Here is a 24,631-nt window from a genome sequence, read left to right as displayed (position 1 = left end):
AGCTTGATGGTCTTGGGGTAGAAGCTATTGGCCAGTGTTACAGTTGAGCGTACCACCCTCTGTAGCGCATTACGGTCTGCAGCGGTGGAGTACCAGGCTGTGATGTAGCCCGGCAGAATGCTCTCGATGGTGCTCCTGTAGAACACTGTGAGGGCCCTCGGGGACAAGCTGAATTTCTTTAGCATCCTGAGGTTGAAGAGTCACTGTCGTTCCTTATTCACCACGGTGTCCATGTGGTTTGACCATTTTAGCTCCTTGGAGATGTGTACTCCGAGGAACTTGAAAAGAATGGGGTCGTGCCCAGCCTGGTTCCTCCTGAAGTCCACAATCAGCTCCTTTATTTTTCTGATGTTGAGGGTGAGGTTGTTTACCTGGCACCACACCATCAGAGTTCCTACCTCCTCCTTGTAAGCCGCCTCGTCGTTGTTGGTAATCAGGCCTGTTACTGTCGTGTCCTCAGCAAACTTGACGATGAAGTTGGGACTGTGTGAGGCCATGTAGTCATGGGGGTGGCCCGCCAGGAAGTCCAGGACCCAGTTGCATAGGGTGGAGTTCACTTCCAGGGCCGTGAGCTTTCTGGTGAGCTTAGAGTGCAGTGTGCAATGCAATGGCGATTGCGTCGTCCGTGGATTTGTCCGGGTGGGAAGCGAAATGAAGAGGGTTGAGTGTGTCGGGGAGAGAAGAGGTGAGTGGTCTTTGACTAGCCTCTAAACCCACTGAATTGTGTTGTGTACAATGCACTGCTGAAATGCCTGGGTTATACACTCACCAATCAGTTTATTAGGTACACCACCCCGTTCACAAAAATAGATCGCTCTTACAGACAGTGAGTCACGTGGCCGTGGCTTGCTATATAAAGCAGGCAGGCAGGCATCGAGGCATTCAGTTACTGTTCGATTGAATGTTAGAATGTGCAAAACAAGTGACCTAAGCGACTTTTAGCATGGTATGATCGTTGGTGCCCGGTGCGCCGGATCCAGTATCTCAGAACCGGCCGACCTGCTGGGCTTTTCACGCATGACAGTGTCGCCATGGTTTACCGAGAATGGAGCGACAAACAAAAAACATCCAGTCAGCGGCAGTCCTGTGGGCAAAAACAGCTTGTTGATGAGAGAGGTCGAAGGAGAAAGGCAAGAATCGTGCAAGCTAACAGGTGGCCACAAACAGACAAATAATGGTGCAGTACAACAGTGGTGTGCAGAACGGCATCTCGGAACACACAAGTCATTGATCCTTGTCACAGATGGGCAAATTGCAGCAGACGACCACACCGGTTTCCACTCCTATTGGCTAAAAACAAGAAGAAGCGGCTCCAGTGGGCACGCCATCACCAACACTGGAGAGTTGAGGAGTGGAAAAACATTGCCTTGAACATGACAGTGAGTTCAGTTTACTTGAGTGGCCTGCGCAGTCCCCAGACCTCAACCCTATAGAGCATCTTTAGGATGCAATGGTACAGGCTGTTCACAGCATGAATGTACCGCTGTCCAATCTGCAGCAACTGCGTGATGCCGTCGCGTCAGCATGGACCAACATCCCTGTGGAACGTTTCCGACACCTTGTAGAAGGCCCCGAAGAATTCAGGCTCTTCTGGAGGCAAAGGGGGGTCTGACCTGGTACTATAGGGTGTACCTAATATACTGACCAGTTAGTGTATGTGACAATGCATTCCACTCATTATCTGAAATTCATTGATACACTGTAATCTAATGAATTTCAAGCAAGTCATGTAGAAAAGGTGATCTTGTATAAATTTGCATGGGGCAGAAAGGCCATACAATACCGTGTTACGTTTTTACAGTAGCCAACTCCTTTACAACACCCCTATTTCTGATGATTTGTCCTACATATTTACTGTATAAGGATAACGAAATGTAAGACTGACATATTTGTCAACATGCTCACAACCTGCCGTTGGAAATAAATTATAAAAAAGTTCTCCATGTCAAGTTATAGTCAAATTCTGTATGGAAAATTATATTTACCATCTACTATTCTTTCTATTCAGCACTTCAAAAAGAAATGTGTATCTTGTATTTTTTTCTACTATTATTCTCCCTGTTAGTGAGCGGTTCTCCTTTGCCAAGATAATCCATCTGCCTGACAGGTGTGGCATATCAAAAAACTGATTAAACAGCATGATCATTACACAGGTGCATCTTGTGCTGGGGTCAATAAAAGGTCACTCTAAAATGTGCAATTTTGTCACACAACACAATGCCTCAGATGTCTCAAGTTTTGAGGGAGCGTGCAATTGGCATGCTGACTGCAGGAATGTCCACCAGAGCTGTTGCCAGATAATTGAATTTTAATTTCTCTACCATAAAGACATTTTAGAGAATTTGGCAGTACGTCCAACCGGCCTCACAACTGCAGACCATGTGTAACCACGCCAGCCCAGCACTAGCGGTTCTGGGGGGGGGCAATGACCCTGTGACAACAATTTTGGACCCCCTTGTGGCCCCCCCTTAAATGTGGAGTATGAAATAATTGTTTCATGACAAATTTTTGCTATCGTTCTTTTTTTACATCCGTTATTAGACAGTGGCAACGTGGAACACTAATTTAACCCACACATTTTCTAGAGGGACGGCTTAGGCGGAACACAACAGTATCGTACCACATGCAAAATGATATGACAACAGTAACGTCTAATGTAACTGGCCCCTCTAATAAGTACAACTGACCCCAGCTTAGCCCCCCCCCAGTTGAAATGGTCTAGAACCACCACAGCAGCCCAGGACCTCCACATCCAGCTTCTTTACCTGCGTGATCGTCCGAGACCAGCCACCCAGACAGCTGATGAAACTGAGTATTTATGTCTGTAATAATAATTTTGTGGGGAAAAACAAATTCTGATTGGCTGGGCCTTGCTCCCCGGTGGGTGGGCCAGTCTCCCATGCGGGTGGGCCTATGCCCTCCCATGCGGGTGGGCCTATGCCCTGATTTCCTTATATGAACTGTAACTCAGTACTATCATTCAAATTGTTGCATGTTGCGTTTATATTTTTGTTCGGTATACATCGTAAAAATGTGCCAAAGCGATTGATATATCACATTTAAGGCAGTTTTTTCATGCATGTTATTTAATGTATGATTGGACCAGGACCCTGCATCAAAACCAGATCATCGGGGCCACTTGGGTCCATTTGAGAGCATTTCGCTACACTCGCATTAACATCTCCTAACCATGTGTATGTGGCAAATACATTTGATTTGAGATGGAGAAAGATGGGTAGACTAGTTATGTGTATCTAATATTGTATGTATACATTGCATGTTTCGTTTTGAATGAATGATTTCTGCTTGTGCAAATGATTTGTTGAGCTCTTCAACAAAATAATTATCCTGATATGGGGGATAACTGAAAACCTGTACCTTCAGAATCTATGTAAGTCCGCAGCCGCACAACGGTCCAGATGGAGCGATTGATGTGTTGATGTTGCTGCTGCATGTTGTTGGCGTCATCTAGTGGCGTACTACAAGAATGCATGCAACGCGATGTTTCCCACTATGCATTGCGGGCGGAAGAAGCCCAGAAGAGTAGTTTTATTAACGCATGCGCACCCGTTTTTCTTCCTTTTCGACATTCTACTCGAACGAGACAAGATGGGACATCAGAGCCTCTACTGGAGTCACCCAAGAAAGTTCGGTCAGGGATCCCGATCCTGGTCAGTATTGTTCAATATATTGTTTAGTATTTGTTATTATTCAATGTCGAGTACATTTCAGAGTTCGGAAGTTTTTCACGGACCCAAATTCTTAGTGTACAATTCGAACCACATGGAGTCTTCGCTCGACCTAATATGGCGGCCGATGTGGATTAACACCCGACCCTCACATTCTTCTCGCATGTTACATTTAGCAGTTTGCAATTTCTAGTAATGTTTCTAGTAAAAATGTATTTCCAGCCATCAATATACCCCCCAATCTGAATATTGCCGGTTTATCCACCGCTACAACTTCGCGGCCTAAATAGTTAGTTTCTAACGTTAGTAGGTAGTGCAGGAGTTCGTTAAATTGGCTTGAAGGTAACATTGGCTATGTGAAACTGATGTCGGCTAACCAGCTATCTTGGTAAATTTGAATGCGCTTGAACTTGCTGGACATTTTATTAAATCATGTTCGCCGTGTTTCTCTAATACGCACATTTGTTTTTCAGCCGGGTATGCTCGAACAGACACGGTCTGATCCGTAAATACGGGCTCAACATGTGCCGCCAGTGCTTCAGGCAGTACGCGAATGACATCGGCTTTGTCAAGGCAAGTATTTGTTTGTACTATACTCTTGCTTTTAGTTGACATTACCGATGGTGTATGCTAATATAAGGGGTGAAAAGAAGGTAACGCATTCTTCATCTGGACGATGTACTATACAGGGGATAGGCTACAATGTTCATGTTTTCCACAATTACAATTCCTTGTAATCCATTCTAACCCTGATGCTTTATGTACACAGCTGGACTAACTGCATTGGATGCTGAAGGTTCCCCACTGGATGCGAAACCAACATGGGATGTTGCATTATTGCAAATAAATGTTTTAGTCCAACATATTTGTCTTGTTTTTTGTTGGTCTACATTGTCTAACTTGTTCCACTGAGATCATAGTGTCTGCGGGTTTTCGCCCCACCCTTGTATTTGATTAAGGTCACTGATTAGTAAGGACCTTATGTGGTTGTCTAGGTCTAATGGAAAGGGAAAACTAAACCCTCTGATACTCAGGGAGGGAGTTAGATGGTGACTCAGGATAAACTGGTTCAATTACAATGTCACATGGGTTTACTTACAATTGTGGCCTATTCACTCATGTACAATCGAGTGTAAAAATTCTTAGTATATGGCCACTTGTGTTAAGCTTATTCCAAGGTTGAAACTAATTCAATATTTTGTTGGTTAATTTGAGTATTCCTTGCTGGTATTGTGGAAGAGCTTTGAACCTCTTTCTGGATAACATCGAGGGCCACTGCAAGTAATCACTCTGTACCAGTACTTGAGGTTTAAATAACTAATTTGATATATTTGTTATGTACAAGGCTGTTTACACAGGTAGCCCATTTCTGATTGCCCCCCCCAACTAATTGGTATTTTCAGCAATCGCATCTTTTTCAGCGCTGATCTGATTGATCAAAATACCAAATAAAAGAGAATTTGGCTGCCAGTGTAAACTAGGCATACTTTACCAATTTTTGCATACTTCAGCCATTTCTGGTTTAGGAAGAAGGAAAAAACGTTAGTGCAGACAATCCTTTCAAAGTGCAATTGATCCTGATTAGTAGCAAATTGCATGCATGATGCTCACCCACACATTGAGTGGTGTCCTAATATCCCCTGAAGTTTACTATAAAAGGGAATGAGCGAGTGAACACTTTGGGAGGAAAGAATTGGGATGTAGCAAGGTTTTTTCAACTAGGTGGGCACAGATGTCTTTGTAGTTTGTGATAATGAGATTCAAAGTAACAACTAGGCGTTAGAAAGATGGGAGTAACAGGATGTGGTGAAATTAACTCCTGATCTTTGTGCATTTGAAATGTTTATAATACTGCCTCAAAATGTACAATCACTTCAGTAATTACATTTGATTTGAGAGGTGTCTGAGACAGGCCTATACTGAACAAAAATATGAACGCTACAATTTCTAAGATTTCACTGGGTTACAGTTCATATAAGGAAATCAGTCCACCGAAATAAATTAGCCCCTAATCTATGGATTTCACATTCCTGGGCAGAGGTGCAGCCATAGGCCCACCCAATCAGAATTAGTTTCCCCCCACAAAATGGCGTTATTACAAACAACTGGAGGCAGTTTATGGTAGAGGCAGGAACATTCAATTCTCTGGCAACAGCTTTGGTGAACATTCCTGCAGTCAGCATGTCAATTGCACGCTTCCTCGAAACTTGTGGCATTGTGTTGTGACTGCACATTTTAAGTGGCCTTTTATTGTCCCTGGTGCAAGGTGCACCTGTGTAATGATGCTGTTTAATCAGCTTTGTGATATGCCATGTTTCAGGTGGATGGATTATCTTGGCAAAGGAGGAATTCTCATTAACGGATGTAATCAAATTTTTGCATTTTAATAGAAATATGCTTTTTTTTGCCTATGGGAAATGTGTTTCAGCTCATGAAACATGGGACCAACACTTTACATAATGTTTATATTTTTGTTCAGTATACTAGTTGTCTGATGTCTACAAATCAGTCTTTGTGTGTTGGTGATTTTTTTTGCCACTAGATGGCACAGGCGCTGTATTTTTAAATGTATCCTAACAATGTATTGTGGAGGTGCTCAGGGGCCCCCTCTCAATTCAAAGGACCTTATTGGCATGGGAAACATGATTGCATTTCCAAAGCAAGTGAAATAGATTATTAACAAGAGTGAAATAAACATAAAATGAACAGTAAACATAACACTCAAAAGTTTCGAAGTAATAGTGACATTTCAAATGACAAATGGCTATGTACAGTGTTGTAATTGTGCAAATAGTTGAAGTACAAAAGGGAAAATAAAGATAAATATGCAACCTGGTCTCAGAGCATTTCTTATTATTTTGTATGTAAATCTGAGGTACTCCATTGAGTATATGTTACCTTGCATATGGTATGTATTAAATTGTGGATGTTCACCCATTTTGTATGATCTGTTACAAATTACAATTCATACTATGTTACGAATTTGCAAAACATACCATTTGGTATATGATATTTTACTAATTCTAGCTAGGTTTCTAAAGTTAGCTAGCTGGCTAACCTTAGTTAGGCTAGTGGTTCAGTTTACGAGATAGGTTAGGGGAAGGGTTAGCTAAAAGAATTAGTTAGCTAATATGCTAAGTATTTGAAAAGTTGTCCTTAATGAGATTTGAACTCTCAACCTTTGGGTTGCTAGATGTTTGTGTTATATGTCCACCCCTACCAACAACCCTACTTTAGTTTTTGCCTGAAGTAATCATCTGTTTAATGTAATCTGTTTATTTTTGGGTCTTTGTAATCTGAGGGAAATATGTCTCTAATATGGTCATACATTTGCCTTGGGGTTAAGAAGTGCAGCTCAGTTTCCACCTAATTTTGTGGGCAGTGTGTGCACATAGCCTTTCTTCTCTTGAGAGTCAGGTCTTCCCACGGTGTCTCTACATAGTCAAACGTTTCCTTAATTTTGAGTCAGTCACAGTGGTCAGGTATTCTGCTACGGTGTACTCTCTGTTTAGGGCCAAATAGCATTCTAGTTTGCTCAGTTTTTTTGGTTAGTTCTTTCCAGTGTTTCAGGTAATTATATTTTTGTTTTGCCATAATTTGGTTGCCGTCCTAGGGCTCTGTTGGGTTGTTTGTGTTTCTGAACAGAGCGCCAGGACCAGTTTACTCTTCTCTAGGTTAAGCTCTCTGTAGGTGACTGACAGAGGGCGCTGTATTGAAGCCATTGCGAAGCAATTTTTGTACTCTTCTATTTTGGAAGCTTAAAAACAGATTTATTTAATGTGTACATTAGTTTTTAACAAGTATATTCTATTCCAGACACCTTAATGCATACTTTTCAATTATAATATGTGAACGGAACAAGCACATATCTATATCTGCAGTACTAGTCAAAGGTTTGGACACACCTACTCATTCCAGGGTTTTTCTTAATTTTTTAAAACTATTTTCTACATTGTAGAATAATAGTGAAGGCATCAAAACTATGAAATAACACATATGGAATCCTGTAGTAAACAAAAAAGTGTTAAACAAATCAAAATATATTTTTTATTTGAGATTCTTCAAAGTATTCACATTTTGCCCTGATGACAGCTATGCACACTCTTGGCATTCTCTCAAACAGCTTTATGACTTGGAATGCATTTCAAGTAACAGATGTGCCTTGTCAAAAGTTATTTTGTGGAATTTCTTGAGTTGTGACAAGGTAGGGGTGGTATGCAGATGATAGCCTTATTTGGTAAAAGACCAAGTCCAAATTATGGCAATTAACAGCTCAAACAAGCAAAGAGAAATGACAGTCCATCTTTACTTTAAAACCTGAAGGTCAGTCAATTTGGACAATTTCAAGAACTTAGACATTTTCTTCAAGTGCATGGAAAGGAAGACCCAGAGTTACCTCTGCTGCAGAGGATAAGTTAATTAGTGTTACCAGTAGTGATGCACCGATATGACATTTTTGGCTGAAATCGATATCCGATATTTTCCTTGCAAAAACAACAGTACCGATAAACGATATTTACAATTTTTGTGGCCTTTTAAGCATTCTAGTACAGTTAAATAGTTATGGACGCAGCGGTCTACAGCACTGCATCTCTGTGCAAGTGGCGTCACTACAGTCCCTGGTTCGAATCCAGACTGGATCACATCCGGCCATGATTGGGAGTCCCGTAGGGCGGCGCACAATTGGCCCAGCGTCGTCCAGGTTTGGCCGGGGTAGGCCTTCATTGTAAATAAGAATTTGTTCTTAACTGATTTGCCTTGTTAAATAAAGGTTACACACACACACCACACTGACCAAAAAGTTATTTTGTTGGCATTTACGTATGTCCCCATTACCAGTAAAACATAATCGAAACCTATTTCTTTCACCTACTTGCTGTGCTGTTTCATTGTTCATTTGTTCAGTCGTTTCATTCTCAACCAGGATTTCATCATACATGTCAAGCAGTGAAGTTTCAGCTCTGTCTGTCCGTGGCCTCTCTTCCTCGGTGCGCACTGTCACTGTGTCCATTTCCATCTTGTCCAGCTATGTCTAACATTTCACGTAAACCCTGTTTCTTGTCTGCATCGAAGTGGCGGTCCTTGTACTGTACATAGCATCGAGCATGGTGGTGACACAGTAAAGAGAGAATGCCTGTTAAGCAGGCATTTCAATGCCATGACAGAGGGTATCATGTCTGTTGCAGGCACAGTTGATGAGCTTATTTCTCCAGTCAGTTGTTCAAATGGAGCTAGCTAGTGTGTTCAGGTTTCATACATGTTCTCAAATGCCATTGAAATGGCAGCAGCGATATGGCAACCAGCACATTCATGAGCATGAAATACGACTTTCCTCGGTATGAAATCCTCGACGACCCACTGTGCTGTCAGACTCAGCATGCTCATGTGGCTGATATTGCTGGTCCAAATGTCAGTCGTGAAGCTAATAGCAGTGACGCAATGTTTATTTATTTTTTTTTATTTTTTTTATTTATAGCAGTGACACTATTACTGTGTAACTCCGGTAGGGCAACATCTGAAAAATAGCGCACTTGGTAGTGTGTACCGGTGCTCGACCAGTCGGCAAAAGCCAACATCATCCACAGAGAACGGTTGATTGTCAAGGGCAATGAATTCCATTATCTTGGAGTTAATGTATTGCGCCTCTGAGTTGTCTCGCTGAAATTTTCTTACTCTTTCAAATGACTGCTTGACTTGTTGACTCCTCGATCCACACAACAGACATTGTGGGGTAGGTTAGGAAAGCTGTGTTGCACGTGTAGCGCAGAATTTTACGTTGCGTCATTATGTTATGTACCTACGTTATATAGGTATGTACTTCAGCTTTGACATCGGTTTTGCACATCAGCGTTAAACTAGACATCCGGCCGATGTCGATGTTGGCATTTATAGATAATATCGTCCGATTCCAATAACTTCACCAATATATTGTGCATCCCTAGTTACCAGCCTCAAATTACAGCCCAAATAAATGCTTCACAGAGTTCAAGTAACAGACACATCTCAACATCAACTGTTCAGAGGAGACTGCGTGAATCAGTTATTCATGGTTGAATTGCTAAAAAGAAACCACTACTAAAGGACACCAATATGAAGAAGAGACTTGCTTGGTCCAAGAAACAAAAGCAATGGACATTAGACCATTGGAAATCTGTCCCTTGGTTTGATGAGTCCAAATTTGAGAGTTTTGGTTCCAACCGCTGTGTCCTTGTGAGACGCAGAGTAGGTGAACGGATGATCTCTGCATGTGTTGTTCCCACCGTGAAGCATGAAGGAAGAGGTGTTATGGTGTGGGGGTGCTTTGCTGGTGACACTGTCAGTGATTTATTTAGAATTCAAGACACATTTAACCACAACAAGTGCTCAGCATATGTGGAAACTCCTTCAAGACCGTTGGGAAAGCATTACAGGTGAAGCTGGTTGAGAGAATGCCAAGAGTGTGCAAAGCTGTCATCAAGGCAAAGGGTGGCCACTTTGAAGAATCTCAAATATAAAATATATTTTGATTTGTTATACACATTATTGGTTACCACATGATTCCATATGTGTTAGTTCATAGTTTTGATGTCTTCAATATTATTCTACAATGTAGAAAATAGTAAAAATAAACAAAAACCCTTGAATGACTAGGTGTGTCCAAACTTTTGACGGGTACTGTGTGTGTGTGTGTATATATATATAAACCTATTCCGTAATTATTATTATTTTTTGTTCTAAAGGTCTGTGAGAACTAATCACTGATCGGAGTTCTCATTCATGCTTTTCCAAAGCTCCCTGACTGTCAGTCTGTCACAGTCTCCCCAATATTAGGTTTCCATCAGAATAAATGCCAGGGCTAATAAAAAGACTACATTAGGAATCAAAAAGCTATAAGCAGAATTTATTATATTTCAAATTAAAAACCATCAACTGGTCAAAAGACAGTGATTATTTCATGTTGGCTAAAAGTGGAGATCTACAGGTAAAAAATCTGAATACAGTCAATACTCAAGTTACATTACATTAGTCGTGGCCACTTCACTTGCATATGATATTTCTTATTACATATTCATCTGTGCATTACTATGTCTGCCTGTCGAATGAAGTCTTCCATTCAGTTCTATTTGGAGTGCCTCTAGTCTAGACTTGAGAGGACAGTATTCCAGTTCCTTGAGGGGCTCCGTCAAGCCATTTTATTCCCCAATGAGAGATCCTAAGGCTAATTTATCATTCCACCACAGACTCAATCAACGAATGTCATATTCAAACACTATCTTAGATCGGGCAATGCAGCGTGTTTACTGTGTGTAGACATATTCCATCTCAAGATACCTCTCACTGGCACAGTCTTTCTATTCAGTGAATCTATTGCTATTCTTGTTGATCATCCCAATTTAAGATCTAACTCAGTAAATCATCCATAGTGTTACTCTACCACTGTGACTCTATCCTTCACGAAATATGCTAATTTCAGGACAGTGTGTGCTACTCCCTCCGTCTCAGGGGAGAACGGCTGCCCTTCTCATTGAAGCCACAGAAGTTCAAGGCCGACCACGGTATTGTTAACAGAAAACAGGATCCTCCATTATAATGAATGGCAAAATGGCAATCTTTGTGGTTAATCTTTGTGTAAAAAATATAATAAATCCGTAGACAATCATGGTACCGATAATTGCTTCTAATTCAACATATTGAGTAACTCAGCACTTGCAATGCTGAGTTACTTAATGCGAGGGGGCAAAACTGTCACTTCCTGGAGTAGCTTAAACTGTGCATGTTATGTCTCCATGAGACGCCATCTTTGGCTTCAATGCAATAGTGACTCTTCACATAGGAATGAATGGTGTCATCTGATCGATGGCTTTGTCCGTTCATATATACAGTCAGTTCTCCCTTTCCTGCTGCAACCATGATGATTTTCAGCCTGGTCTCATAGACTAGAGGTAACATAGTTAATGTACATTGCACTCGGAAAGTATTTAGACCCCTCATCAATCTACACACAATACCCCATAATGACAAAGTGAAATATCACATTTCCGTAAGTCCGTAAGTCAGCCCCTTTACTCAGTACTTTGTTGAAGCACAGTTGGTAGAGATTACAGCCTCGAGTCTTCTTGGGTATGACACTACAAGCTTGGCACACCTGTATTTGGGGAGTTTCTCCCATTCTTCTCTGCAGATTGTCTCAATCTCTGTCAGGTTGGTTGGGGAGTGTCGCTGCACAGCTATTTTCAGGTCTCTCCAGAGATGTTCGATCGGGCTCTGGTTGGGCCACTCAAGGACATTCAGAGACTTGTCCTGAAGCCACTCCTGCGTTGTCTTGGCTGTGTGCTTAGGGTTGTTGTCCTGTTGGAAGGTGAACCTTCGCCCCAGTCTGAGGTTCTGAGTGCTCTAGAGCAGGTTTCTCTGTACTTTGCTCCGTTCATCTTTCCCTCGATTCTCTCAGTCCCTGCCGCTGAAAAACTTCCCCACAGCATGATGCTGCCACCACCGTGCTTCACTGTAGGGATGGTGCCAGGTTTCCTCCAGACATGACACTTGTCATTCAGGCCAAAGAGTTCAACCTGGTTTCATCAGACCAGAGAATCTTGTTTCTCATGGTCTGAGAGTCCTTTAGGTGCCTTTTGGCTAACTCCAAGCGGGCTGTCATGTGCCTCTTACTGAGAAGTGGCTTCCACCTGGCCATTCTACCATAAAGGCCTGATTGGTGGAGTGCTGCAGAGATGGTTGTCCTTCTGGAAGGTTATTCCATCTCCACAGAGGAATTCTGGAGCTCCGTCAGAGTGACCATCAGGTTCTTGGTCACCTCCCTGACCAAGGACTTTCTCCTCTGATTGCTCAGTTTGGCTGGGTGGCCAGCTCTAGAAAAAGTATTGGTGGTTCCAAACTTCTTCCATTTAAGAATGATGGAGGCCACTGTGTTCTTTGGGACCTTCAATGCTGCAGAAATGTTTTAGTACCCTTCCCCAGATCTGTGCCTCGACACAATCCTGTCTCAAAGCTCCATGGATAATTCCTTCGACCTCATGGCTTGGTTTTTGCTCAGACATGCACTGTCAACTGTGGGACCTTATATAGACAGGTGTGTGCCTTTCCAATTCCTATCCAATCAATTTCATTTACCACAGGTGGACTCCAATCAAGTTGTTAAAACATCTCAAGGATGATCAATAGAAACAGGATGCACTTGAGCTCAATTTTGAGTCTCATAGCAAAGGTTCTGAATACATATATAATAAGGTATTTGTGTTTTTTAAAATGTTTAATACATTTGCAAAAATATAAAAAAAACTGTTTTGCTTTGTCATCGTGGGGTATTGTCGTGGGGTACTGCTGGAACCCTGACCTGTTCACCGGACGTGCTACCTGTCCCAGACCTGCTGTTTTCAACTCTCTAGAGACAGCAGGAGCGGTAGAGATACTCTCAAAGATCGGCTATAGAAAAAGCCAACTGACACTTACTCTTGTGTTGCTGACTTGTTGCACCCTCGACAACTACTATGATTATTATTATTTGACCATGCTGGTCATTTATGAACATTTGAACATCTTGGCCATGTGCTGTTATAATCTCCACCCGGCACAGCCAGAAGAGGACTGGCCACCCCTCATAGCCTGGTTCCTCTCTAGGTTTCTTCCTAGGTTTTGGCCTTTCTAGGGAGTTTTTCCAAGCCACCGTGCTTCTACACCTGCATTGCTTGCTGTTTGGGGTTTTAGGCTGGGTTTCTGTACAGCACTTTGAGATATCAGCTGATGTAAGAAGGGCTATATAAATACATTTAATTTGATTTGATTTATTGTGTGTAGATTGATGAGGAATACATTGTAACTTAATCCATTTTAGAATTAGGCTGTAAGGTAACAAAATGTGGAAAATGGGAAGGGGACCGAATACTTTTCAAATGCACTGTAAATCCAGGACACTCAAATTAGCATGAGATGTAACGTTTGGTATGGGCACATAAGATAGGTTACCTAAGGCAACAACAAAAGGAGGGTGGCTGGTTGGGCGTATAACATCATGTACAACTTTAGCATTTTAGCTATTTAGCAACTTTGCTTCTACTTACTACTTTTTAGCTACTTTGCAATGACATAGCATGTTAGCAACCCTTACCTTAACCCTTCCCCTAACACTAACCTTAACCCTTTAACCCAACTCCTTACCTTAACCCTAACCTTAATCCCTAACCCCTAGAGCAAGCTAATGTTAGCCACTTAGCCACCTAGCTAACATCAGCCACAACAAATTGTCATAAATTTGTAACATATTGTACGAATTGTAATTCGTAACATTTTGTATGAATTGCAATTACAAAATGGTATGTAGAGAATGGCTGACGTTTTAAAATAAAATAAAATACAATTGATGACCTAAACAACATACAGCTGGCGGGTTTTACACTATCAGCAGGTTAGAACAGCAGCCTCTGATAAGACAAAGGCTGGCTGTCTATGTATATTTGTAAACAACAGCTGGTGCACAATATCTAAGGGAGTCTCGGGGTTTTGCTTACCTGAGGTAGAGTATCTCATGATAAGCTATAGACCACACTATCTACCTAGAGAGTTTTCATCTGTATTTTTCATAGCTGTCTACGTACCACCACAGACCGATGCTGACACTAAGACCGCGCTCAATGAGCTGTATACAGCCATAAGCAAACAGGAAAACGCTCATCCAGAGGCGGCGCTCCTAGTGGTCGGAACTTTGATGCAGGGAAACTTAAATCCGATTTACCAAATTTCCACCAGCATGATTAAATGTGCAACCAGAGGAAAAAAAACTCTAGACCACCTTTACTCCACACACAGATACACGTACAAAGCTCTCACTCGCCCTCCATTTGGCAAATCTGACCATAATTCTGTCCTGCCTATTCCTGCTTACATGCAAAAATAAAAGCAGGAAGCACCAGTGACTCAGTCTATAAAAAAGTGGTCAGATGAAGCAGATGCTAAGCTACAGGACTGTTTTGCTAGCACAGACTGTCATTGAGGAGTACACCACATCAGTCAGTGGCATCATCAATAAGTGCATCGATGAAGTCGTCCCCACAGTGGCTGTACGTACATACCCCAACCAGAAGCCATGGATTACAGGCAACATCCACACTAAGCTAAAGGGTAGAGGTGCCGCTTTCAAGGAGCGGGACTCTAACCCGGAAGCTTATAAGAAATCCCACTATGCCCTTCGATGAACCATCAAAAAGCCAAAGTGTCAATATCGGATTAAGATCGAATCGTACTACACCGGCTCCGGCACTCGTCGAATGTGGCAGGGCTTGCAAACTATTATAGACTGCAAAGAGAAGCACAGCCGAGCGCTGCCCAGTGACACGAGCCTACCAGACGAGCTAAATTACATCTATGCTCGCTTCCAGGCAAGTAACACTGAAACATGCATGAGAGCATCAGCTGTTGCCGATGACTGTGTGATCACGGTCTTCGCAGCCGCTGTGAGTAAGAACTTTAAACAGGTCAACATTCACAAGGCCGCTGGGCCAGATGGATTACCAGGACGTGTACTCTGAGCATGCACTGACCAACTGGCAAATGTCTTCACTGACACTTTCAACCTCTCCCTGTCTGAGTCTTTAATACCAACATGTTTCAAGCAGATCACCATATTTCCTGTGCCCAAGAACACTAAGGTAACCTGCCTAAATGACTACCGACCCGTAGCGTCCGTAGCCATGAAGTGCTTTGAAAGGCTGGTCACGGCTCACATCAACACCATTATCCCAGAAACCCTAGACCCACTGCAATTTGCATATCTCCCTAACAGATCCACAGATGATGCACTCTATTGCACTCCACACTGCCCTTTCCCACCTGGACAAAAGGAACAACTATGTGAGAATGCTATTCATTGAATTCAGCTCAGCGTTCAACACCATAGTGCCCTCAAAGCTCATCACTAATCTAAGGACCCTGGGACTAAACACCTCCCTCTGCAACTGGATCCTGGACTTCCTGATGGGCCGCCCCCAGGTGGTAAGTGTAGGTCACAACACATCTGCCACACTGATCCTCAACATGGGGGCCCCTCAGGGGTGCGTGCTCAGTCCCCTCCTGTACTCCGTGTTCACTCATGACTGCACGGCCAGGCACGACTCCAACACCATCATTAAGTTTTAGATGACACAACAGTGGTAGGCCTGATCACCGGCAACGAGGAGACAGCCTATAAGGAGGTCAGAGACCTGCCCGTGTGGTGCCAGGACAACAACCTGTCCCTCAACGTGATCAAGACAAAGGAGATGATTGTGGATTACAGGAAAAGTAGGACCGAGCACGCCCCCCATTCTCATCGATGGGGCTGTAGTGGAGCAGATTGAGAGCTTCAAGTCCATTGGTGTCTACATCACCAACAAACTAACATGGTCCTAGAACACCAAGACAGTCGTGAAGAGGGCACGACAAAACCTATTCCCCCTCAGGAGACTGAAAAGATTTGGCAATGGTCCTCAGATCCTCAAAAGGTTTTACAGCTGCACCATCGCGAGCACCTGACTGGTTGCATCACTGCCTGGTGTGGCAACTGCTCGGCCTCTGACCGTAAGACACTACAGGGGGTAGTGCATACGGCCCAGTACATCACTGGGGCCAAGCTTCCTTCCATCCAGGACCTCTATACCAGGCGGTGTCAGAGGAAGGCCCTAAATATTGTCAAAGACTCCAGCCACCCTAGTCATAGAATGTTCTCTCTGCTACCACATGGCAAGCGGTACCGGAGCACCAAGTCTCAGTCCAAGAGGCTTCTAAATACAGCTTCAACGCCCAAGCCATGAGACTCTTGAACATCTAATCAAATGACTACCCAGACTATTTGCATTGCCCCCCATGTCTTTTACACTGCTGCTACTCTCTGTTATTATTTATGCATAGTCACTTTAACAACTCTACCTACATGTACATATTACATCAATTACTTCGACTAACCGGTGCCCCCGCATATTGACTCTGTACCGGTACCCCCTGTATATAGCCTCGCTTTTGTTATTTTACTGCTCTTTAATTCTTTTGCATGTGACAAACAACATTTGATATGATTTGAATTGAATTCTCATTCAAATGCTGCATGCAAATAAAACACTCCGCCTGAGGGGGCAGTGGTGCACCACGGCTGAAACCCAACAATTCAAGACAATAGGCTTGGAACATTCAAAGAGTGACTCGACGCGGGCCTGCCCAGCTCCCTGGGGAGAGGCTCTCTTCCCATTGTTAAGAAATACATGCAAATGCCGACTGATAAGAGTCAGCCTTTATAAGGCTGTCGGCTTTGGCATAGCTAATTGAATGCTACACACCATTTGAACTACCGCACAGAGAGGGAGCAGATGGGTGAGACCGCAGGGAAGGGGGCAAATTGGGGGGGAAAGGGGGCAGCTAAAACCAAACAACGAGGAGGGGACGAGTCAAAGGGTGGACATGATGTAATGTATCTATCACTGATCTGTGTGAGGTGTGTGTCTTATCTGATTCCACTGTGAAGTACGGGTGCGCGCCTGTGTGTGTGTATGCATGCATATACACTGAGTGTACCAAACCTTATGAACACCTTCCTAATATTGAGTTGCCGCCCCCCCCCTTCCCTTAGAACAGCCTCAATTCGTCAGGGCAGTGACTCTACAAGATGTCAAAAGCATTCCACAATGATGCTGGCCCATGTTGACTCCAATGCTTCCCACAGTTGTGTCAAGTTGGCTGGATGTCCTTTGGGTGGTGGACTATTCTTGATACACACAGGAAACTATTGAGTGTGAAAAACTCCCGTTATTCTACACTGATTGAAGTTGATTTAACAAGTGACATCAACAAGGGATCATACTGTAGATTTAACCTGGATTCACCTGGTCAGTCTGTGTCATGGAACAAGCAGGTGTGTGTGAGAGAATGTATAGTCAAAGCAGCATAAGCTGTGGTTACTAAAGAATTAGACAAAGCACAAGAAGAGAGAGGACTAATGAATTAGACTAAGCATAGGAGAGGACACAGAAAGGACTAATGAATTAGACTAAGCATTGGAAGAGACACAGAAAGGACTAATGAATTAGACTAAGCATAGGAAGTGACACAGAGAGGACTAATGAATCAGAGTAGACACAAGAAGAGACACAGAGAGGACTAATGCATTAGACTAGTCCTCTCAGTGTCTCTTCTTGTGTATAGTCTAATTCATTAGTCCTCTCAGTGTCTCTTCTTGTGTATAATGAATTAGACTAGACACAAGAAGAGACACAGAGAGGACTAATAAATCAGAGTAGACACAAGAAGAGACACAGAGAGGACTAATGAATCAGAGTAGACACAAGAAGAGACACAGAGAGGACTAATGAATTAAACTAAGCACAATAATAGACACAGAGAGGGTGAGGAGAGACATATAGAGAGTAAAATTCTGTTCGCCATCTATCCACACTGAAACTAAACTCAGCAAAAAAAGAAACGTTCCTTTTCCAGGACCTTGTCTTTCAAAGATAATTCGTAAAAATACAAATAACTTCACAGATCTTCATTGTAAAGGGTTTAAACACCGTTTCCCATGCTTGTTCAATGAACCATAAACAATTAATGAACATGCACCTGTGGAATGGTCGTTAAGACAATAAGAGCTTACAGACGGTAGGCAATTAAGGTCACAGTTATGAAAACTTAGGACACTAAAGAAGCCTTTCTACTGACTCTGAAAAACACCAAAAGAAAGATGCCCAGGGTCCCTACTCATCTGCGTGAACGTGACTTAGGTATGCTGCAAGGAGGCATTAGGACTGCAGATGTGGCCAGGGCAATAAAATGCAATGTCCGTACTATGAGACGACTAAGACAGCGCTACAGGAAGACAAGATGGACAGCTGATCGTCCTTGCAGTGACACACCACGTGTAACAACAGCTGCACAGGATCGGTACATCCGAACATCACACCTGCTGGACAGGTACAAGATGGCAACAACAACTGCCTGAGCGTTACACCAGGAACGCACAATCTCTCCATCAGTGCTCAGGCTGAGAGAGGCTGGACTGAGGGCTAGTAGACCTGTTGTCAGGCTGGTCCTCACCAGACATCACCACCGTTCCTGGACCAGACAGGACTGGCAAAAAATGCTCTTCACTGACCAGTCGCGGTTTTGTCTCGCCATGGGTGATGGTCGGATTCGCGTTTATCGTCGACGGAATGAGCGTTACACCGAGTGGGATCGATTTGGAGGTGGAGGGTCTGTCATGTTCTGGGGCGGTGTGTCACAGCATCATCGGACTGAGCTTGTTGTAATTGTAGGCAATCTCAACGCTGTGCGTTACAGGGAAGACATCCTCCTCCCTCATGTGGTACCCTTCCTGCAGGCTCATCCTGACATGACCATCCAGCATGACAATGCCACCAACCATACTGCTCGTTCTGTGTGTGATTTCCTGCAAGACAAGAATGTTGGTGTTCTGCCATGGCCAGCGAAGAGCTCAGATCTCAATCCCATTGAGCATGTCTGGCACCTGTTGGTTCGGAGGGTGAGGGCTAGGGCCATTCCCCCCAGAAATGTCCGGGAACTTGCAGGTGCCTTGGTGGAAGAGTGGGGTAACATCTCACAGCAAGAACTGGCACATCTGGTTCAGTCCATGAGGAGGAGATGCACTGCAGTACTTAATGCAGCTGGTGGCCACACCAGATACTGACTGTTACTTTTGATTTTGACCCCCCCTTTGTTCAGGTACACATTATTCCATGTATGTTAGTCACATGTCTGTGGAGCTTGTTCAGTTTAAGTCTCAGTTGTTGAATCTTGTTATGTTCATACAAATATTTACACATGTTAAGTTTGCTGAAAATAAGTGCAGTTGACAGTGAGAGGACTTTTTTTTTTGCTGAGTTTATAAACCTGGTCATACATTCTTCAGTGTGATGTAGAAAGGGCTCAGGGGAGAGATATTTGCTATTGAGAATTTATCTACAGGAGTTCTCTGGTTAGATAAAAAGGGAGAGAGGCTTGTTCTCTGAATGTGCTACATAACCTCACTCTTAAACCCTCACACCCAGCAAAATTACATTTTAGTAGACGTCTTATCCAGAGCGACTTACAGGATCAATTAGGGTTAAGCGCCTTGCTCAAGGGCACATTGATAGCTTTTTCACCTAGACGGCTCTGGGATTCAAACCGGCGTCCTTTCTGTTACTGTCCCAACGCTACTAGGCTACTCGTAAATGGAATAGATCAAGAAGTGACATTTAACAATATGCACAGGAATGGTGTCACAGCACACGGTCCCCTCTCAGTCTGATCATTGTCCCTAGGCTGCCTGGGAGCATGTGGTACTCTGCCAGCTCTCTCTCTCTCTCTCTCATTTATTTCTGTGTTACTGGCCATGGATGGATAATCATACCATATACCTTAATGGATCGGCCACAGCCGTCATCCAGCTGGAGCTGTTTCTGCTTCTGGCCAGATGATGTGTGTGAAGCATGTCGATGTGCTACGTGTTCAGCTAAATGTCATGTTCCACATGAGACTAACCTAGAACCACATATATACCTCCATGTCAGTGAATCCCTCTTGAATATTTTTGAATATATGCATTGTAACCTGACTATCACCTATCGTTAGGCCTACTACCAGAGCTGTCTTACATAATAGAGGACTATACCTGCCAATAACCATAAAGTGGGAATTCAATTGTCCTCTTGTGAAATCCTCCTGACGTTGTTTCTGATCTTAACCTTTTGAACCTCTGTGACATTAAAGATTGAACATGGTTTACATGTACGTTTTTACATTAAACCAATACGTGCCTGTGGACTGTACTGGCCCAGCTTTGATTCACATGATAATTGCTACAGCTGAATTACTGGAAACATGTCCATCACGCTCGACATGATGGACATTCAAGGTTTCTGCCGCCCACACATTTACAGTATTGAATATTTCCCTCTGTCTGCAGTATATAGTGATATGTCTGTGACTGTCCCAGTGCTCTGTCAGCGGCCAGTTATGGCCTTCACTTTCTCTATTCACATGTCAATGCTAGCAGTTCTATTAAAGGGGCAATCCGGGGATTCAAACAACAACAAAACGGCCGCCCCAACATTTTTTTGCTAAAGAGCTGAGTGATGGGGCTGATGCAAGGACTGACTATACATGAGATCAAAATGATAGTTTTAATCATGTTTTGAAGCTATACATTGTTTACAATTATTTGGTTTCCAAACAATTGGCTAAAGCAAGCATATAGTTGGGGTTCTGATGGGTAAGACAGTTCAACTAAGCTTGTTAGACATTTATGTCATATTCTTTGAGAATCAATGGCTGTTTAATTAATTTAAAAGTCCAAAAATTCAGGGTAGAAAATTAGCTGTCACGCATGTTGACGGTTCTAAAGTGGCTGCCGGACTGGTTTCCGTGACAACATCTCTGCCATTGAGAGCCAGGAGATTGTTCCTGAGAGAAAGGCATAAGGAGGCGTTGTTCTCTTGTCTAAATTTCAACCTTCAATTTTGAAGAGGGGGGAATGAGTTTAGGGCTGACTCATAGATGCTGTATGGAGAATAGAAGGATATTCAAACACAAGGGACACGAGCAGTACTTTCTCTCTACAATCAGAGTGGTGCTTCAACCAGTGACCTCAGTGACAATTACTCCTACTACTGCCACCACTATTACTTCTACTACCACTAATGTATCCGCAACTATTACCACTACCACTGCCACTATAACTGCAAAGGATTCAGAGATTCTTCCCTTTTAGAAGACTCACATGGAAGACTGCAAAGAAGAGGCCGGGATCCTTTCCTAGGAAATGTAGGTTATATCAGAATAGACGCATGCTGAAAAACAGTGGGACTACACTTTGAAAACATGTCACTTTCAGAAGCGTTCTCCTTCCTTTTTCTCTCGGTCAGAACTGTGAATATCACATCCGCCTGTCTAGAGTCCAGAGACGAGATTTAAAGATGAATAGTTTATGAGTCACTCACTCTACCCTTGACCCATGGATGAATAATTTGGTGACTTGCGTGGTTACTCACCACCACTCACCGTTTGCATTTGAAATGCAGGTCAGCCAGCCGCCGATCGCCATGGAAATGCCTTTTCTCTTGCACACACTCATGATGCCCCACCATGGCGACCTGTCGCTGCTTGTTGGTGGATGATGTTTTATGAAGCAGGAGTCCAAACTCAAGGACGCCTGGATCAAGAGCTTCTTAAACTGCATTTCTGAAATAGCTTTGCCTCACTGAAGAGATCTATTCCCTTCCAAAGTTGTTATTTCAATGGGGACTGATACGAGCCTCTTGTAAAAATGACAGCCATTGAATTGCTACAGTTATGAATTTTGTTCATTTTCTTCATGTGTTTTTTCATGTTTTGCCATAGCTAGATAGCCTATGCATTTTGATACTTATGAGGAATCATTTGAAGCTCTCTTACATAGGCTAGTCGCCCCCCACCCCTGTGGGGTAAGCAAAGAGATTCATGCCTGCTGCGCGACAGACAGGTGTGAGATTAAGACACATTGCAGCAGAGCAGTCAGAGAGACCCTGGCTAGGTAGTTGTTCTTGTGGTGGTGTTGTGATATGTGAAGCTCCCAGTAGATTTGCTGTGCCTCTGGCATCCACCCACCTCCACCTCTGCCTATCAGATCTTTGCATCTCTGCCTGGTACAGAGAGAGAAAGACCCTTTCTCCTCTCCTCTCTCTGTGATTATTGATTTCAGTGTGTTGACCTGCTGGAGGATCCAATACCAGTTAACCAGTTATCAGTTATCATACCAGTTATCAAATCAAATTTGATTTATCACATTCGGCGAATACAACAGGTGTAGACCTTACAGTGAAATGCTTACATACAAGCCCTTAACCAACAATGCAATTTTAAGAAAATCCCTAAAAAAGTAAGAGATAAGAATAACAAATAATTAAAGAGCAGCAGTAAATAACAATAGCGGGGCTATATACAGGGGGTACCGGTACAGAACCAATGTGTGGGGGGGGCACCGGTTTTGAGGTAATTATGTACACAGAGGTAGAGAAAGTGACTATGCATAGATAATAACAGAGAGTAGCGGGGGGGGGGGCAATGCAAATAGTCTGGGTAGCCATTTGATTAGCTGTTCAGGAGTCTTATGGCTTGGGGGTAGAAGCTGTTTAGAAGACTCTTGGACCTAGACTTTGCGCTCCAGAACTGCTTGCTGTAAGGTAGCAGAGAGAACAGTCTATGACTAGGGTGGCTGGAGTCTTTGACAATTTTTAGGGCCTTCCTCTGACATCGCCTGGTATAGAGGTCCTGGATGGCAGGAAGCATGGCCCCAGTGATGTACTGGGCCGTACGCACTACCTTCTGTAGTGCATTGCGGTCGGAGGCCGAGTAATTGCCATACCAGGCAGTGATGCAACCGTCAGGATGCTCTCGATGGTCCAGCTGTAAAACCTTTTTGACGATCTAGGGACCCATGACAAATCTTTTCAGTCTCCTGAGGGGGAATAGGCTTTGTTGTGCCCTCTACACGACTCTCTTGGTGTGCTCGGACCATGTTAGTTTGTTGGTGATGTGGACGCCAAGGAACTTGAAGATCTCAACCTGCTCCACTACAGCCCGGTCGATGAGAATGGGGGTGTCCTCGGTCCTCCTTTAACTGTAGTCCACAATCATCTCATTTGTCTTGATCACATTGAGGGAGAGGTTGATGTCCTTGCACCACACGGTCAGGTCTCTGACCTCCTCCCTATAGGCTGTCTCATCATTGTCGGTGATCAGGCCTACCACTGTTGTGTCATCAGCAAATGTAATGATGGTGTTGGAGTCGTGCCTGGCCGTGCAGTCATAAGTGAACACGGAGTACAGGAGGGGCCCCCGTTTTGAGGATCAGCGTGGCGGATGTGTTGTTACCTATCCTTACCACCTGGGGGTGCCCCGTCAGGAAGTCCAAGATGCAGTTGCCTTGAGATCATTGACAAGATCCTCCCGTGTAGTTCTGGGCTGATTCCTCACCGTTCTCATGATCATTGCAACTCCACGAGGTGAGATCTTGGCCGAGGTCAGGCCGAGGGAGATTAACAGTTATTTTGTGTTTCTTCCATTTGCGAATAATCGCACCAACTGTTGTCACCTTCTCACCAAGCTGCTTGGCGATGGTCTTGTAGCCCATTCCAGCCTTGTGTAGGTCTACAATCTTGTCCCTGACATCCATGGAGAGCTCTTTGGTCTTGGCCATGGTGGAGAGTTTGGAATCTGATTGATTGATTGCTTCTGTGGACAGGTGTCTTTTATACAGGTAACAAGCTGAGATTAGGATCACTCCCTTTAAGAGTGTGCTCCTAATATCAGCTCATTACCTGTATAAAAGACACCTGGGAGCCATAAATCTTTCTGATTGAGAGGGGTCAAATACTTATTTCCCTCATTAAAATGCAATTCAAAAATGCAATTCAATTTATAACATTTCTGACATGTGTTTTTCTGATTTTTTGTTGTTGTTATTCTGTCTCTCACTGTTCAAATAAACCTACCATTAAAATTATAGACTGATCATTTCTTTGTCAGTGGGCAAACGTACAAAATCAGCAGGGGATCAAATACTTTTTTCCCTCACTGTAGGTGTTCCTTTTGTCCAGGTGGGAAAGGGCAATGTGGAGTGCAATAGAGATTGCATCATCTGCGTTTATGTTGGTGTGGTATGCAAATTAGATTGGGTCTAGGGTTTCTGGGATAATGGTGTTGATGTGAGCCATGACCAGCCTTTCAAGAATTTCATGGCAACAGACGTAAGTGCTACGGGTCGGTAGTCATTTAGGCAGGTTACCTTAGTGTTCTTGGGCACAGTGACTATGGTGGTCTGCTTGAAACATGTTGGTATTAAAGACTCAGACAGGGAGAGGTTGAAAATATCAGTAAAGACACTTGCCAGTTGGTCAGCGAATGCTCGGAGTACACGTCCTGGTAGTGCGTATGGCCCAGCGGCCTTGTGAATG

At 43.4% G+C, this 24,631-nt stretch overlaps 1 protein-coding gene across 1 annotated transcript; it reads left to right on the top strand.

The window, feature by feature from the left end:
* Positions 1–3,937: 3,937 nt before the first annotated feature.
* On the top strand, positions 3,938–4,548 carry rs29 (40S ribosomal protein S29). Its single transcript, NM_001141118.1, is given in 1 exon segment — positions 3,938–4,548. A coding segment is annotated over 1 exon segment (180 nt). The 5' UTR covers positions 3,938–4,121; the 3' UTR covers positions 4,302–4,548.
* The last annotated feature ends 20,083 nt before the right edge of the window (positions 4,549–24,631 follow it).

Source organism: Salmo salar, chromosome ssa06, assembly GCF_905237065.1.
Source record: "Salmo salar chromosome ssa06, Ssal_v3.1, whole genome shotgun sequence".
Lineage (NCBI taxonomy): Eukaryota > Metazoa > Chordata > Actinopteri > Salmoniformes > Salmonidae > Salmo > Salmo salar.
The sequence above is the reverse complement of the archived record's forward strand: the minus strand, read 5'-3'. Positions and strand labels throughout refer to the sequence as shown.